This window comes from Rhagoletis zephyria, unplaced genomic scaffold (genome assembly GCF_001687245.7).
Source record: "Rhagoletis zephyria isolate East Lansing unplaced genomic scaffold, Rhagoletis_zephyria_1.1 Rzeph_scaffold_00756, whole genome shotgun sequence".
Lineage (NCBI taxonomy): Eukaryota > Metazoa > Arthropoda > Insecta > Diptera > Tephritidae > Rhagoletis > Rhagoletis zephyria.
In genome coordinates this window covers 147,687-163,546 of record NW_016157840.1, presented here as the reverse complement: position 1 = coordinate 163,546, position 15,860 = coordinate 147,687, and the positions used below count along the sequence as shown (strand labels likewise).

Sequence of the window (15,860 nt, the reverse complement as noted above, 5' to 3'; positions counted from 1 at the left end):
GACGCTGCAAATAGTTTGAAAAACCACCGCCGGTACAGATAAATCCGGAGCCCCCAAGTTAAAACAAAGTGTGGTGTTCGTCATAGTAGAGGTGTCAAACTATCGATAGTCACACCATCGATAGTTTTGATAGTTTTCAGAAAAACTATCAATATTCACGATAGTCTCGAAAAAAACAAAACCAAATCAGTTAGGTTGCTTAGTTTTTACAGGATCATAGTGAAATAAATATTATCTTATAAAAGTTATAATCATTCAAAATTAAGTAACTGCTTAGCCAAAATACTTCTCTTTTTAGAAAGTTCAAAAACAAACACAAGTTATACAAACAAAACAGGATTTACGATTAACATATGTATGTATAATTTCAAAAAAATTGGGAGAGATGATCGATAGTCCTACTAAACTATCGATATTTTTGATAGTATAAGAAAAAACTATCAATGAGTATTGCTAGTCTAAACAATTGAAACTATTGATACTATCGATAGTGCCATCGATAGTTTGACAACTCTACTTCATAGACCTGCAACAAAAATCGCAGTTTTAGATGTCGGTGTTTTGCACAGTAAACGCGGGTTATTTTTGTACATAATTGCACTTGGGTATAAATGAAAGTCAAATTGTTAAATAGACACAGTTTTTCTCAAGAGGACAAATAAAGCAAAAGTTTTAAAGCGAACAAATATACGCTTAACTCAATATCAACCGCTGTTAAAAATTGTTTTGAGTTCCTCCGAGCTGTCGCGATTAAATAAACGCAACGCTCATATTTATACATACATGTAAAGATGTGATGTTGTAAATGATTTATTTGTAAGTAAGTGTGATGATTAAATTGTACAATGAATTAGATATGTAAAGAATTAAATAAAGATCACTGCTGAAGACAGTTGATGTGTTCTGCTGCTGATTCCCGACTGCTTTTCACTCACACTTTTGATGTCTGTCTTTCTTTGTGAGCGTTTTTGTATTCGTGCTGAGTGTTTCTATATTTGTGCTGCCACTAGCTATCTATATGCGTGCTGCCACCGTGCCGCTGTTACATTCGGCCACCCTGATTAGTCATCTGCCTCAGATGACAAAAGCTTGTCGTTGTTGACCGTATACTTCCACAGCTTCATGTTGTCGCAACTCGTGGACGTGTTACTAGGCCCTTCTACGTCTGCAGCCTTCCTAACGTTGACCCGACCATTTCGCTTAACCTCTGTTATTTCGTATGGGCCCAGGAATTTGCTGGCTAACTTTCTTCCAGCTACAAACTGCGTGCGTCGTATTGCTACGAGGTCGCCGACCTTGTACCCATACTCTTTCTTTCGTTTTATATCAAACTGTTTCTTATATTCGCGCTGCGCTCTCTCAATTTCAACTCTTGCCTCTTGCCGTACCTTGCGTCGTTCTTCGTCAAAAGTGTCATAAAGCTCCTGCTCCAGTAACTGTCGTATATGGTCGCTGCATTCGTTGTTCATTTTAACACCGAACATCAGTTCAAACGGCGATCGCTTCGTAGAAACATGAATATGCGAATTAATAGCTTGCTGCACTTTTGGTACCCACTTGAACCATTTCGCTGGTTCCTCCGACGACAGCTTTGCAACAATCGACAGAACCGATCGATTGACTCTCTCGATTTGACCGTTTCCGCGTGGACTCCAGCAGTTCCCCAGATGTGTTGAATGCCTCTGTCTTTTGCGTGCTCTGAAAACATGTTTGCGGTAAACGCGGCACCTCTATCGGTAATGATGCGTGCTGGACTACCGAACACTGCCGACCACAACTCCAACTTTTGAGTCGCTTCTTCGCTACCGGTACTTTTTGTGGGGTAAAGCCACACAAATTTCGTAAATGCGTCGACTATTGCCAAGATATACCTATACTGCTTCGAGGTAGCGTCCATTGGCCCCAGATGGTCAATATGCAACGTGTGCAATGGTTGGTCTCCTTTTTCGATGGCATGCAGATATCCTTCTTTTTTGCCAAGTTTCTTGTTGTAAATTATACATTTTACGCAGTTATTGATAACCTGGGCAACTTTTTGCTCCAGATACGGTATCCGGTAATTTTGCTGTATAGCATGCATCGTCTTTTGCACTGCAAAATGCCCAGAATTGTGAGCGTCAACAATAAGTTCTTTTTCCATCAGCTTAGGAATCACCAGAAGATCGTTACCTTCTACTGTCTTGTAGACCAAACCGCCTTTCATCTTAAAAGTGTCATATGACCGACTGGCAAGTATCTCCGCGATTGCTTTGATTAATGTATCGCCTTGTTGTGCTTTTTTTATACGCGTCGCTAACTCTGATGCTACTAACATAACCTGCTGAGGATAGCGACTAAGGCAATCGACGTGCTTTAGCCTTTCCCCCGATCTATGTTCTACCACAAAGTCGAAGTCTTGCAAATAAACGACCCACGAAGCCACTTCACGTGGTACATCTTTTTTACTCAACGTTTGCTTAAATGCCGCGCAATCCGTCACCAGCTTAAACGATATGCCTAACAGGTAGTGGCCTAACTTCTTAAAGGCAAGGTATACCGCCTTTGCTTCCAGTGCGTAGCTATGCTGTCGCGCCTCTGCTTCCGTCGACTCCTTACTCCAGAAGTACACTGGGTAAAGCTGGCCACTGAACCACTGCAGCAGTGTTGCCCCGAAACCGTCTTTCGATGCGTCTGTGTGTACCTCCGTCTTTGCATTTCTGCTGTACAGCCTCAACACCGGCTCTTTAGTCAGACAATTTTTCAACTTTTGAATTGCTTCAACTTCCATTAGTTTTCCGAAGAGACTCTTCAGCTGTTTCCGCATGAGTAATAATGTCGTCCATATACAAGTCTAGGACGTTATTATTTATGAGATTTTGAAAAACGTAGTTGACGAAGCGTATAAAAACGGCGGGCGAGTTGCAGAACCCAAACGGAGCCCGATTAAATTCATAAAGTCCTCTGGTCGTCGTGAAAGCGGTGTCAGTACAACTGGACACTCTGTAACTGAATTGGCAGGCTTATAGTTACTGATCATGGCGCGAACTTCAGCTTCATACTGCGGGGGAACATCTACATAAGAATTTGTTTCAGCTACATTGTAAATACTTATCCGCTTAAAGTCCTCATCAGTTTCCTCCTCGCTTAGAGGAGAAAACGTGTACCCCTCCGCTGTTGTCGTTAAGTTGAACTTCGAAATAAAATCATAACCCAGTAGCGCATCATATACAATATCTCTGTCCGAAACTACAACGAAATTTTGTAGCGTCTGTATATCGTCAACCACAACCTGGGCAACGAAATAACCAATCGGACGTGTAATCTTATTGCCGAAACCACGCAGCTGTGCAACACATTTTTGCAGACTACAGTTACCCATTCTGTCGAAAATATTCTTTTTCAGAATCGTTATATCTGCGCCTGTGTCCACCAAGCAGGTTACTTTAACGTTGTTTATCTTTACGCTTTTGCAGCGTTTCGCGTTTTGCACGAAATTTACTGACGCTGCTACAGTTGGACAGTGTTTCGACATATGACCGCTCTTATTGCAATGGAAACACTTCGTATCTGCTTGGCAATTTTTCCGCAAATGATCGGTAGCCCCANACAACGGAACCACTTCATATCTGCTTGGCAATTTTTCCGCAAATGATCGGTAGCCCCACAGTTAAAGCAATGCATTTTTTTCTCGTTCGAATTGTGACTACGCTTCTCGTTTAATTCCATCGACCCCTTGTCTACTTTGTTAACTTTTTCTCGCAAAACAATTCTCTCGTAGACCTCGTACTGATCTTGCAGCTCCTTATATGACTTGCAGCTACAAAGATTGTATTTGAATTCGTCTTTTAATTGCAATCCACCAACGATATAACGAATTACAGACTGCGTGTCTATGTTACTACGTGCAGCCACCCTCTTCATCTGTAGCACGTACTCGTGGAAACTTTCGTGCCTACGCTTCTTTCGCTCTCGCAGCTCTGCATGAACATCCGCACTGCACACCTTAGATTTATCAAATTCGTCTTCCAACATTACCCGCATGGCACCATATTAGTAAACAGCCGCTGATTCGAGAAATAGCTTTGCAGTTTTTGTCATCTTTGCCCTGGCTTGCACGTACTTTTGCTTTTCGTTTAACCCGTACGCATCAGTATTTAGTTCGAAATTAGCGAACCAATGCTTTACTGGCATGTTTTCTCTATCAAAGTCGGGTATAATTTTCTCAAAACTCTCTGCCGCAATTTTAGAGTCTGTCTGCCTGGTTTCGTCTGCTTGTATTTTCAGCACAAGTAATTGGACCAACTGCTGTAACAATTCGTAGTTTTTACTCTCAATCGTTTTGCTTTGCTCCGGTTGTACTGCCGCTGCTGCTTATTCTGCATTCTGCTTCGCCTCATCATCCATGACTTTCTTCGGAACTGCTTCGTTATCTTTTTGTTGAACGTTCGTTTCTGTTGTCTGCTTTGCTGAACGTGTGTTGTAGGGTTGTCTTGCTTGCGCTCCCTGCTCCGTCTGTTGCTTTGTTTTGGTGGTAGTTTTGGATGCGCCTGCGTTTAAAACTTTAGCAACGTTCATATGCGCAAAGTGATTTTTTTGCTATCAAAGACAATTTTTTGCGACTGAGTTTGCAACGGTAGAAGTACCGCTTCTTTTCAACACCTTTTGAATATACTGCTTAGAAATTTTCTCCAATTTAAATACAAGAAATGCTATTTGATATGTTCACAGGTTCGGCTGGTTGAGCCCCCAAATGTAAAGATGTGATGTTGTAAATGATTTATTTGTAAGTAAGTGTGATGATTAAATTGTACAATGAAGTAGATATGTAAAGAATTAAATGAAGATCACTGCTGAAGACGGCTGATGTGTTCTGCTGCTGATTCCCGACTGCTTTTCACTCACACTTTTAATGGCTGTCTTTCTTTGTGAGCGTTTTTGTACTCGTGCTGAGTGTTTCTATATTTGTGCTGCCACTAGCTTTCTATATGCGTGCTGCCACCGTGCCGCTGTTACATACATATCTATATAATTTAAGAGAAGATATTTCGCTGTAAAGCAACGATTATAAATTGTTAGTTTACCTTACAAAATTGCGGAGGAATATTACAGAGTATACGGAAAAGTTTATTTTTTTAGATTTTTTATTTTGAATAACGTCTGGTCCGGTTATTTGGTTTACTATACAGGTATGTAGAGCCATGAATTAAAAAAATACATCAGGGTTTAGTTGAGATATTCGCCTTTGACCACTATGTTTTGTACATTCCCTAGTACTGCAAAGCTTTTGACTGCCATTCACCTGGGAGTGGCCAGAAGTGATTCGTGTGCTTACGGTTCAATTCGCAGCTCACTATGTCCGGATATTTATATCCATGAATCCTCTGGGTACCGACCAAACACCCGTTTGGGCGCTGGGTTTGGGTCCCGCCAAGAGGTATACGCCGCCGGGCCACGCCGCCGCCGCCGCCGTTTTTTGTCATTTCTCATGCGCCGCCGCCGAGTTACGAAAAAAGAATTTTGTACAAAGTTTTCTTGTTGTAAGCACATTGAAAAACATCGTTTGAAGGAACTACTCGTATAAAAACACTATTTTACGATATGAAAATTACATTTTTAAAAGAAGTTTTTTTTTGCATAATTTGGGCCACTGAACATTTCAAAAAAAAGCTTAACTCAGAAAAAACGTAGGTAACACGTTTTTCGATCGAGAGCGTTTATAACAGTTAAATTAGGGTCAAATACTGGTAATCTGACGATTTTTCCGCAGTAGAAAATTTTTTTCAATACTACAACAATACTACTTTTTTGTATACTACATCAACAAGAAAGTTATACACATCAAAAACTTTTACGCTAATATCTCAGAAAGCAGTTTTAACAGAAGTGTCCTTATTGCATCTTACTCCTCAATTATTGGAGATAAAACAAAGACTAGTTGATTTTGACTTTTTTTGCTAATTTTTACATTCGTAAGTATATAAGTGTGAAAATTACGTTAGTATTCCTAAGGAGTGGTCAAACCCCAGGAAGGTTTTGCTCCCGCGCATCGCAACATTTTCTACACAGAGTTAAAGTCCCCCTTTTTGGTAAAAATTACTATTATTTTGCATTACATTCTGTTCTCCTAGGCGCTTAATATATTAGTGGAAATTTTAACTATTTATAAGCCATTTTTCAAACAGTTGGTCAAAAACGCCCGTTCTGGTGGGAGTTGATGGGTTAAACTTTTGGAAAAAAGTAGGCCAACCTTATTTTCAATATATAACCCGCAAAAAATCGTAAGAACTCCGTAATTTAACATAACGGTTGATAAGCTTATTGCAAAAATTTATTGATAGCGACATAAATTACCCCAATAACTTAACCATTAAATTTTTTTATTTGTAGAGTACATAGAGATATATGTATATTAGGGTGCCCATCGAAAATGGTTTTTTGTACGTTAGTACTACATATTTTCAAATTGTGGAAATTATCGATGGCCAAAATTTAAAAAATTCGACAGGCCGCGACCTCTAAATGGCCTTTAAGAAATCTATAAAAATTGGCAATAATATTTATCATAAACACTAATCAAATTAGGGGGTAGGGTCTTTAAATTTTCAAAAAAAAGCATTTTCGATGGGAAACCTAATATATATACTATATAGACTTTCTTCTGTTCGCCCATCCATCAGCAGCAGTCACTCCACATTTGAATTCAATGAATGAATTAAATAGAATTATAATCTGATGACATGATAAGATTAGAAGCCTCATGGCTCTTTGGAATCTACCTTATGGGCAGTAGCGCCGGCGTCGCCGCCGCCGCCGATTCTTTTTGAAGTTAACCACGCCGCCGCCGCAAAGCCTGTCGGCGTAAACCTCTAGTCCCGCCACGTTAAAACACTGCCCAACGCAAAAAACCACATGCCTCGGACGATACACATGCGCGTCGCCAGGATCGAATATGTGTAAACTAAATGGTTCCATTTGAAAAGACAATCTTAACCAATAGCCAAATATAAATTTAGTTTAGTAAGTAGAGTGGAGTACTAAACTTACATTTTTATACCCGAGCGCACTTGTGCACAAGGGTATTATAACTTTGTTCACATAACGGTGTTTGTAACAGGCAAAAGGAATCGAGATAGATATAGAAAAATGTGTACATAAATGATCAGAATGAAATGAGAAATCGATTAACCGGTGACTGTCTGTCTACCCTTGGTATGTGCACTTCTTTTGGGCGTAAGACGGATGCTATTGAAAATGGGCAAAATCGGACAATAACCACGCCTACCTCCCATATAACGGTAATTTTCAGTAATACGAAAACTGCGATATTTTAGTAACTACTGAAGATTATACACTCAAAATTGATATTTACAATAATTTTTAGACGAAAAATAAGAATATTATAAATTTTTGAAAAAGGGGCGTAGCTACGCCTCTTATGGTTACATGTGTATATCTTGGTAACCGCTGGACCAATTTCTTCCAAACTTGGCACAGTTGTTGGCCTTGCTACAACATCGGACATTAACCACGCCCACATTCCATATAACGGTAATTTAGAGTTTTTGGTTCACAAGGACGAATAGGTATTGAATATGCGCTTTTAATAAATTTTATCTTTTCAAGTTAATAAAGTTTGCAGGACGAAATTCGATGATGTGGTCGCAGGTATATTAGTCCTCAAACAATAACTTTTTCAAAAATAAATATTGCAAATTTTCAAGTATTTTTAAGGACTAAATTTTTAAAGGACATTTTCTATACCCATTCGTCCTTATGAACCAAAAAATTTATTCTGTTATAATACTACGGAATTTTTTCTTATTTTTGATACCCTTATCTTTATATTACATTGCACTGAATTTTTTGAATAATTTTTTGAAATAATCATGTTTTTTAATTCCAAAGTCCTTTAAAAAAAAGTTCTGACGTCAGAGAGGAAAACTAAGTACGTGATTCAAACAAATGAACAAGTGTTAGTTTTTTTAAATATTCGTAATGTTTTCAGAGCGAATTTTTTGGTTATTTTTCTATAAAAATACCGTTCAAGCTTAACCACATAAATCACAGTTACAAACTATACAAAATTGATGAAAATTCCACAAATTTTCATCAAAATTTAAACTTTTTAATCTGATTCTTTAGAACACTTTTGGGTATGCAATTTTGGTCTAATGAAGTGCAAGTTTCTAACGGCTAAAAAATCCCGTTGATTTCTAAGAATTTTTTTTGTGACGGATCTTTGTACTTTTTCCATATAAGCATTAGTTTCTTATGAAACAAAATGCCAGAGACCGTTAGCAACAAAATTTCAAAAAATTAAGCTTTTTTTTTTGTAAATTACTCTTGTTATATAAAGAAACCTCAAAAGTAGTATCCAAAAAACAATTATTAAAACTCAGCGCGATTTTTTAGCTGGTTGAAACTTGCAATTTGTGTGGGCTAGAAAACTGCATACCCAAAAATGCTGTAAAGATTCAGATTAAAAAGTTGAAATTTTGTTGAATTTTCCTAAATTTAGTATAAACTTTAAAATTGTGATTTATATGTTTTTTACTACCGGGCAAAGAATTTTGCTTTCAGCTGCTACTTCTTAGTATTTTATACTACATAGAAGGTAAACTTCAAAGATTAGGGGGGGGGGCCCCTAGGTAGCGACGCCCATGATGATACCCCTTCTTTTGATGACGATCACGGCAAACATAGGAAGGATTATGATTTGAGGGTATGCACCTGGAATATCCGAACCCTTAATCGAGAAGGTGCCTCTGCCCGGCTGGTTGATTCCTAGGGAAAATAAAGGCTGACATCACCGCCATCCATGAAATGCGATGGACGGGGCGAGGAAGGTAGGCGTGGTGCCTTGCAACGTCTACTACAGTTACCACGTAAAGGAGCGCAAGTTGGTGTTGGATTTGTGGTGGGAGAGAGACCGGCGTTCACTCTAGTGGACGAACGTCCTCATATGTGCCAATGCCCCGATGAAAGAGAAGAACGAGGTATCCAAGGATCTCTTAACTTAGGGCGTACATTATTAGCTCTGCCCCCGACACGTATAAAAATCTTGCTTGGCGATTTAAATGCCAAGGTGAGCAACGAAGGGATCTTTGGCGCCAGTGTCGGAAAATTCAGCATCCACATAGAAATAGCGGGTTGAGGCTGATCGACTTCGCCGGGCCCGAAGCTTGGAAGTATGTAGTACTGGGTACTAGCATAAAAGGATCCATCAAGCTATATGGGTGTCTCCTCACCGAAAAACGAGAAACCAAATCGAGCATGTTGTGATAGACGGAAGGCATGCTTCCAGTGTTTTAGATGTACATACGTACACTCCGGGGGCCCACCATCGACTCGCACCATTATATTGGTGCAGCCAATATACGACTCCACCTCGGTGCAGCAAAAAATGGGCCTCCAATAATGCAAGGAAAGTTCAACGTCGATAAGCTGCAATCAAAACAGACGGCCAATGGATTCGCAGCTCGACTCCTGCTGTGAGAGAGCACTCTTTAACAAACCTACATATGCGAGCAGTGGAACCACAATTCCCGCTCATTACTGGTACGGTGAGGAGTGTCAAGAAGCTGCAGAGAAAAATGCTTGAAATGCTGGCCGACAGAAAAAACCCCCGAAATTTTTAACAGGGAGTTGAGCGACTTACGAAAGGTTTAAAAACTTCTGTAGAACCAATTATGACGAGCTAGTGACCGATATCCAGAACGTACTCAAATTATGGAGGGAACACTTTTCGAACCTTTTGATTGGCAGAAGCCCTGCAAGAAGTAGAGAAGACGAACCCGAGTCCCCAGTCGATGTTGATGGAGTCGATATCCCAGCGCCTGACTATGACGAGGTACGAATAGCGATTATGGTGATGAAAAGTAACAAAACTGCTTGAGCTGACGGCCTGTCAGCTGAGGTATTCAATTATGATGGCAAGGAGCTAATAAGGTGCATACCCGACGACTGGAATTCAAGTGCGCTCTGCCCAATCCACAAGGAAGGCGACCCCGCCAAGCATGTCATCTACCGCGGGATCAGCATTCTAAGCATAAGTTGCTAGGTCTTATCGAATGTATTGTGTGAAAGACTGAATACCTCCGTCAATAAACTGAATGGGCTTTATCAGTATGGATCCAGACCTTGTAGAAGACTTTAAAGCCGCTTTCGACAGCACTAAAAGGAGTTGCCTATACGCCGCTATGTGTGAATTTGGTATCCCCTCAAAACTAATACGGCTGAGGAAAATGACGTTGTGCAATACCAACATCTCGGCCAGAATTGGAAAAGACCTCTCCGAGCCGATCGCCACCAAACGGCGTTCCAGAAGGGGTGACTTCCTTTCATGTGACTCGTTTATTCTGATGTTGGAGAAGATAATAAGAGCTGCAGAAGTGAACCGCTCAGGAACTATTTACTACAAGAGCGTACAATTGCTGGCTTATGCCATTGACACTGACATCATCGGTAAGAAAAACCGCGAAGTTTGTTCTGCCTTTTCCAAATTGGATAGGGAAGCAAAGCGAATGGGTCTGGTGGTAAGCGAGGGCAAGACGAAGTATCTCCTGTCATCAAACAAACAATCAGCGTATTCGCGCCTTGGCACCCACGTCACTGTTGATAGTTATAACTTGGAGAAAGTAGAGAATTTCGTTTACTTGGGAACCAGAATTAACACCGATAATAATGTAAGCATGGAAATCCAACGCAGAATTACTCTTTCCAACAAGTACTACTTTGGACTGAGTAGGCAATTCAGGAGGACCTCTTTCGACGTACGAAAACAACACTCTATAAGTCACTCATCATGCTCGTGGTATATGGCGCAGAAGCATGGACAATGTCAACATCCGATGAGGCGGCTCTTGGAGTATTCGAGAGAAAGATTTTGCGGAGGATTTACGGGACGGTACGCGCTGGCGACGGCGAGTACCGCTGACGATGGAACGATGAGCTGTATGAGCTTTACATTGACATGGACATAATGCAGCGAATTAAAATACAGCGGCTCCGCTGGCTTGGCCATGTCGTTCGATTGGACACCGAGGCTCCAGCTCTGAAAGTATTCAACTCGGAACCCGCTGGTGGTAGCAGAGGAAGAGTGAGGCCCCCACTGCGATGTAAAGATCAGGTGGAGAAAGACTTGGCTTCACATGGCGTTTCCAATTGGCGTCAGTTGGCACAGAAGAGAAACGACTGGCGTGCTTTGTTGAACTCGAACAAAATCGATTTAGCGGTTACAGCGCCAAATAAGGAGAAGAAGAGAATAGATCTTTAACCTTATCAGTCACATAGTGGTATAATCCCGACGAAGTCCTTGACGGTGGTACCGGGAATGGAACGGTACATGACGGTGGGAAGTATAGTTTGGGTTAAAGTCTCACACTGACGGGGTTAGGCTTCCGATGCTTTCTCCTCGTAAAATAAACATGCGCAGAAAAAAGTTAACTATTTAAATCGACGAGTAGTTTTATATCAACTTTTGCGAACTTCTCTTTATGCGTTTTTGTACAACATATTTACCTCTATTGGTTACAATAATTTTAAGCTATAATAAACATTTTTTTAGTAAATCAGTTATTGGTTTTGAATTTTTTTTTTTTGTAAAATGGCAGCTCTCCTAAATACATGCCGATCTTTTAATAATTCATTTAACTTATTAAATAATAACCATTAAATCTTTTTAATGGTGACAACCCCTTTCAAAGATTACCAAGTTCAAACTAAAGATTCTTTAAAAATATGCCGTTTGATACCCATATTTCGTATGTATAACTTGCGTATAAGTTAACACAATTAGGGTCGGTTGCTCCTACATGTACTTGAGAAATAAATATTTTCTAAACCATTTTGGTTTATACCCATATTGCAATAACTCTTTTAACTTTTTAAATATTTTGAATAATTCTTATTTTTGAAAGGGTGGCAACTTTTTTCGAAAAACTAAAACCTAACGGCACATCTACAGCCCAACTCCTTTAATCTTACATCTCATTTTTCAAAATCGAACGAACGGTGCGGATGAAATGGCATAGATTATTAAATAATTTGAATTAAATTTTTTAACAGGTGGCAACAATTTTTGAAAAAATAAAACTTTATTGCACGTCTGCTGGCCAAACCCTTTAATTTTACACTTCATTTTTGAAATCGAATGAACGGTGCAGATCTGATGACCTGGACAAAAAATTGCTTCGCGTATTAAATATATAGATTATAAAAAATATATATAAATAGGTATTAATCTTCGTTGAAATATTTCTGTTTGAAAGCTATTTCAGTCCTCTTTCATTTGGTACCAAACTCGTTTGATTTGGATAAAGGGTTTGTTTATTATTACGAAAGGACTTTTATTTCGGACTTAAAAAATATTTGGCCAAGTTTAACTTTTATTGCTGGACTTAAAAAATAAAAGTAGGACTTAAGATAAAAGTCCAAAGATAACTTTTTTCTAAGGACTTTTATTATAAACGTCCTGCTGCCTGATATAGAGGATATAAAATATATAAATTTCAAGGTAAAACAATATTTCATTATATTTAAACACGAGATGGTTCCTTCAAATAAAATCAAACACCCGCGTTTAAACTAACAATTTGGAGGGGACTTTCTTTATCCAAATATATGTACATATTTATGACCATAGATACAAATGGTGTTTTATATATTTTAGGTGGTTGCTCCGAGAATTATTTATGTACACTTAGAAAAGTCGCCCGCTCCCTTCCGCGCGCGTGGACTGTTGCAAAAAGAAAGCATGCAAACATGAACGAGAGAGAGTAGGGAAAGCAGAACACCAAAGGAACATCACTAGGGTGAGCACAAAATGTTTGCCATTAATTTGTGTTTTCTACTCATATTGAAGCCGAAGTTTCAACATACTGGGGCCTTCTGCAGGAATGTGCTTCACATTCACTTCAGCATTTTGCAGCATTTAGTATAGAGCTGGAAAACTATCGATGGTATATGTACATATTTATGACCATAGACACAAATGGTGTTTTATATATTTGAGGTGGTGCTCCGAGAATTATTTATGTACACTTAGAAAAGTCGCCCGCTCCCTTCCGCACGCGTGGACTGTTGCAAAAGGAATGCATGCTAACATGAACGAGAGAGAGTAGGGAAAGTAGAACACCAAAGGAACATCACTAGGGTGAGCACAAAATGTTTGCCATTAATTTGTGTTTTCTACTCATATTGAAGCCGAAGCTTCAACATACTGGGGCCTCCTGCAGGAATGTGCTTCACATTCACTTCAGCATTTTGCAGCATTTAGTATAGAGCTATCGATAGTTTCGATAGTCGCAGCCATCGATAGTATCGATACTATCGAAAATGTCGCCACTATCGATAGTACTATCGATAGTTTTGATTAAAGAATTCCAAAAACTAGACATAAAAACTTTGATTGAAAATGAGATCAGAATTTATAAAATTTTTCCATACTTTTGTTAAGATTATTAACGATTTTTGGCTTCAAGCAGCATCTGTGCTCTAAAATTATTTTCCCTGCTTTGCTAAATGTCCCTTCCGACTCACAAGATGAAGCAGGTCCCGCCGCCGTTTACTCTTATTGAATAATATATGTATGAGTGAAAACTATCGATAGTGCTTATAAAACCATCGATGTTTTCGATAGTCAAAAACCATCGATACTATCGATAGTGCCATCGATAGTTTTCCAGCTCTAATTTAGTATCCCCAAATGACTGCGGCTTTGATGCTTCTGCGCAAGCGTTTGTTACACGCTTGTTTGGCGTCACGAGTCAGATCTTTATGTGATGCTGCTGATCATCACTGTTGTAATATTGTAATATTTTAATTTATTTCAGTCATATGAAACACAGACTAGATACAGAAATTAGGTACTTAAACGATACGTGTAAAGCATAAAGTACTCTGTAGTGGAAGGGAAAAATCAAGTTCGATAGAATTCGAGATTGTGTTAAATTCATTTAAAGCTCTTGAAATAGGAGCATTTCTGGCTTACTCCTTTTTACAATTTCCTCCATAAAATTCATAGGATTGCGAAGAATCCTTTGAAGAACATTGAAGTTGACCTGCTCTAGGAGGCTGGGGCAATCGATCACACCATTTATTAAATTAAAAGTAAAAGTTAGAGAGAGAAAAGATCTTCTGGCTTCCAGAGATTTAAGGTCTATTAAGAGCAAACGGGAATTATACGTTGGAATAGGCTCGGTGAATTTTAGATTTCTTAGAGCAAATTTAAGAAAAACCTTTTGAACCCTTTCAATCCTATTAATTAAGCGTGCATGGTATGGCCTCCAAATAAAATAAGCATATTCTAATTTAGAACGAACAAAAGATGTGAATAACAATTTAAGTATATAGGGGCCAGAGAACATTGAACTCTGACGTCTGACAAAACCAAGAACAGCGTAAGATCTAGAAATGATGTGGCTGATATGACTATTAAAAGAGAAATTAGAGCTGAAAATAACACCGAAGGTCTTTGATTTCTTGAACTTTTTGAAGTTGATTTTAAGAGATAGCATAAGACGTCGAAACAATACTGCGACTTTTGGAAAATGTAACTTGAAAGCATTTTTTAATATTTAGAGAATCATACGAATTTGTAATCACTGCAAAAATTTGTAACGTAGCAATTCACTACGAAACAATAGTACACATCACGATAGAGTACATACGTACCCCACCGTACATACATATCCCACTATACATACGTACATACACCACTGTACACACATAACAACGCATATACATACCCTCCGATACATACCGACAACGTACAAACGAAGCATAAACACTCCAACGCACATATATACACCGCCGTACATACGCAACAATGTACATATGCACTCTTCGGCACACTCATACAGCATCAGGCAAAACACTGCTAGCAGCATACCAACCACTTCGTTCGCCAGCTACCATCGGGAGAGCGCACACGACGAATTCTCAAACCAAATACGCAGCAACGAGTATAAAAAGCTGAGCAAGTGCGCAGTCGAGTCAGTCTCGCTGGGCTTGACTAGTCGGTTGGCGCCTAGTGGTGTGTCTTCGGATGCACCAAATCGTCTCTGAATAGTTAACCGAATCATCGCTTGACCAGCCGGTTGGCGTCTAGTGGAGTGTCCTCGGACGCACTAAATCGTCTCCGGCTGGTTAATCCAAGCACGGCTCGACTAATCGGTTGGCGCCTAGTGGTGTGTTTTCGGACGCACTAAATCGTCTCCGGCTGGTTAATCCAAGCACGGCTCGACTAATCGGTTGGCGCCTAGTGGTGTGTTTTCGGACGCACTAAATCGTCTCCGGCTGTCCGAGCAGCGGTTACCGCCGCCCCCATTCCAGCCCCTACTCACGTAGTGTGCAATTATGGGAGCGGCGGTACCTGACGATGAGTCTCGCTAGGTCGCTCCGCTCCATCGGTTGCCGAGTAACAGTACGAACCATCCATTGCTATTAGAAGTCATCTGCTGCCGAAGATCACCCGCCGTGCTGCTAGCGCTCTCAACCGTTGCGGAGAATTACTCGCCGTGCCGCTCGCCCCTGGTCACCGTTGCTCAATAGTTGTTGAGACTCACCCGCCGTGCTGCTAGCGCTCTCAACCGTTGCGGAGAATTACTCGCCGTGCCGCCGCCGCTGGTCACCGTTGCTCAACAGTTGTTGACACTCACCCGCTGTGCTGCTAGCGCTCTCAACCGTTGCGGAGAATTACTCGCCGTGCCTCTCGCCGCTGGTAACCGGTGCTCAACAGTTGTTGAGACTCACCCGCCGTGCTGCTAGCGCTCTCAACCGTTGCGGAGAATTACTCGCCGTGCCGCCGCCGCTGGTCACCGTTGCTCAAAAGTTGTTTACACTCACCCGCCGTGCTGCTAGCGCTCTCTACAGTTGCAGAG

General features: G+C 40.2%; 1 protein-coding gene across 1 annotated transcript; it reads right to left on the bottom strand.

The window, feature by feature from the left end:
- Window positions 1-877: 877 nt before the first annotated feature.
- On the bottom strand, window positions 878-15,418 carry LOC108361400 (uncharacterized). Its single transcript, XM_017614009.1, is given in 5 exon segments — window positions 878-1,648; window positions 1,651-2,830; window positions 2,969-3,584; window positions 3,644-4,349; window positions 15,412-15,418. Coding segments are annotated over 5 exon segments (3,096 nt in total). The 3' UTR covers window positions 878-1,061.
- Window positions 15,419-15,860: the final 442 nt, after the last annotated feature.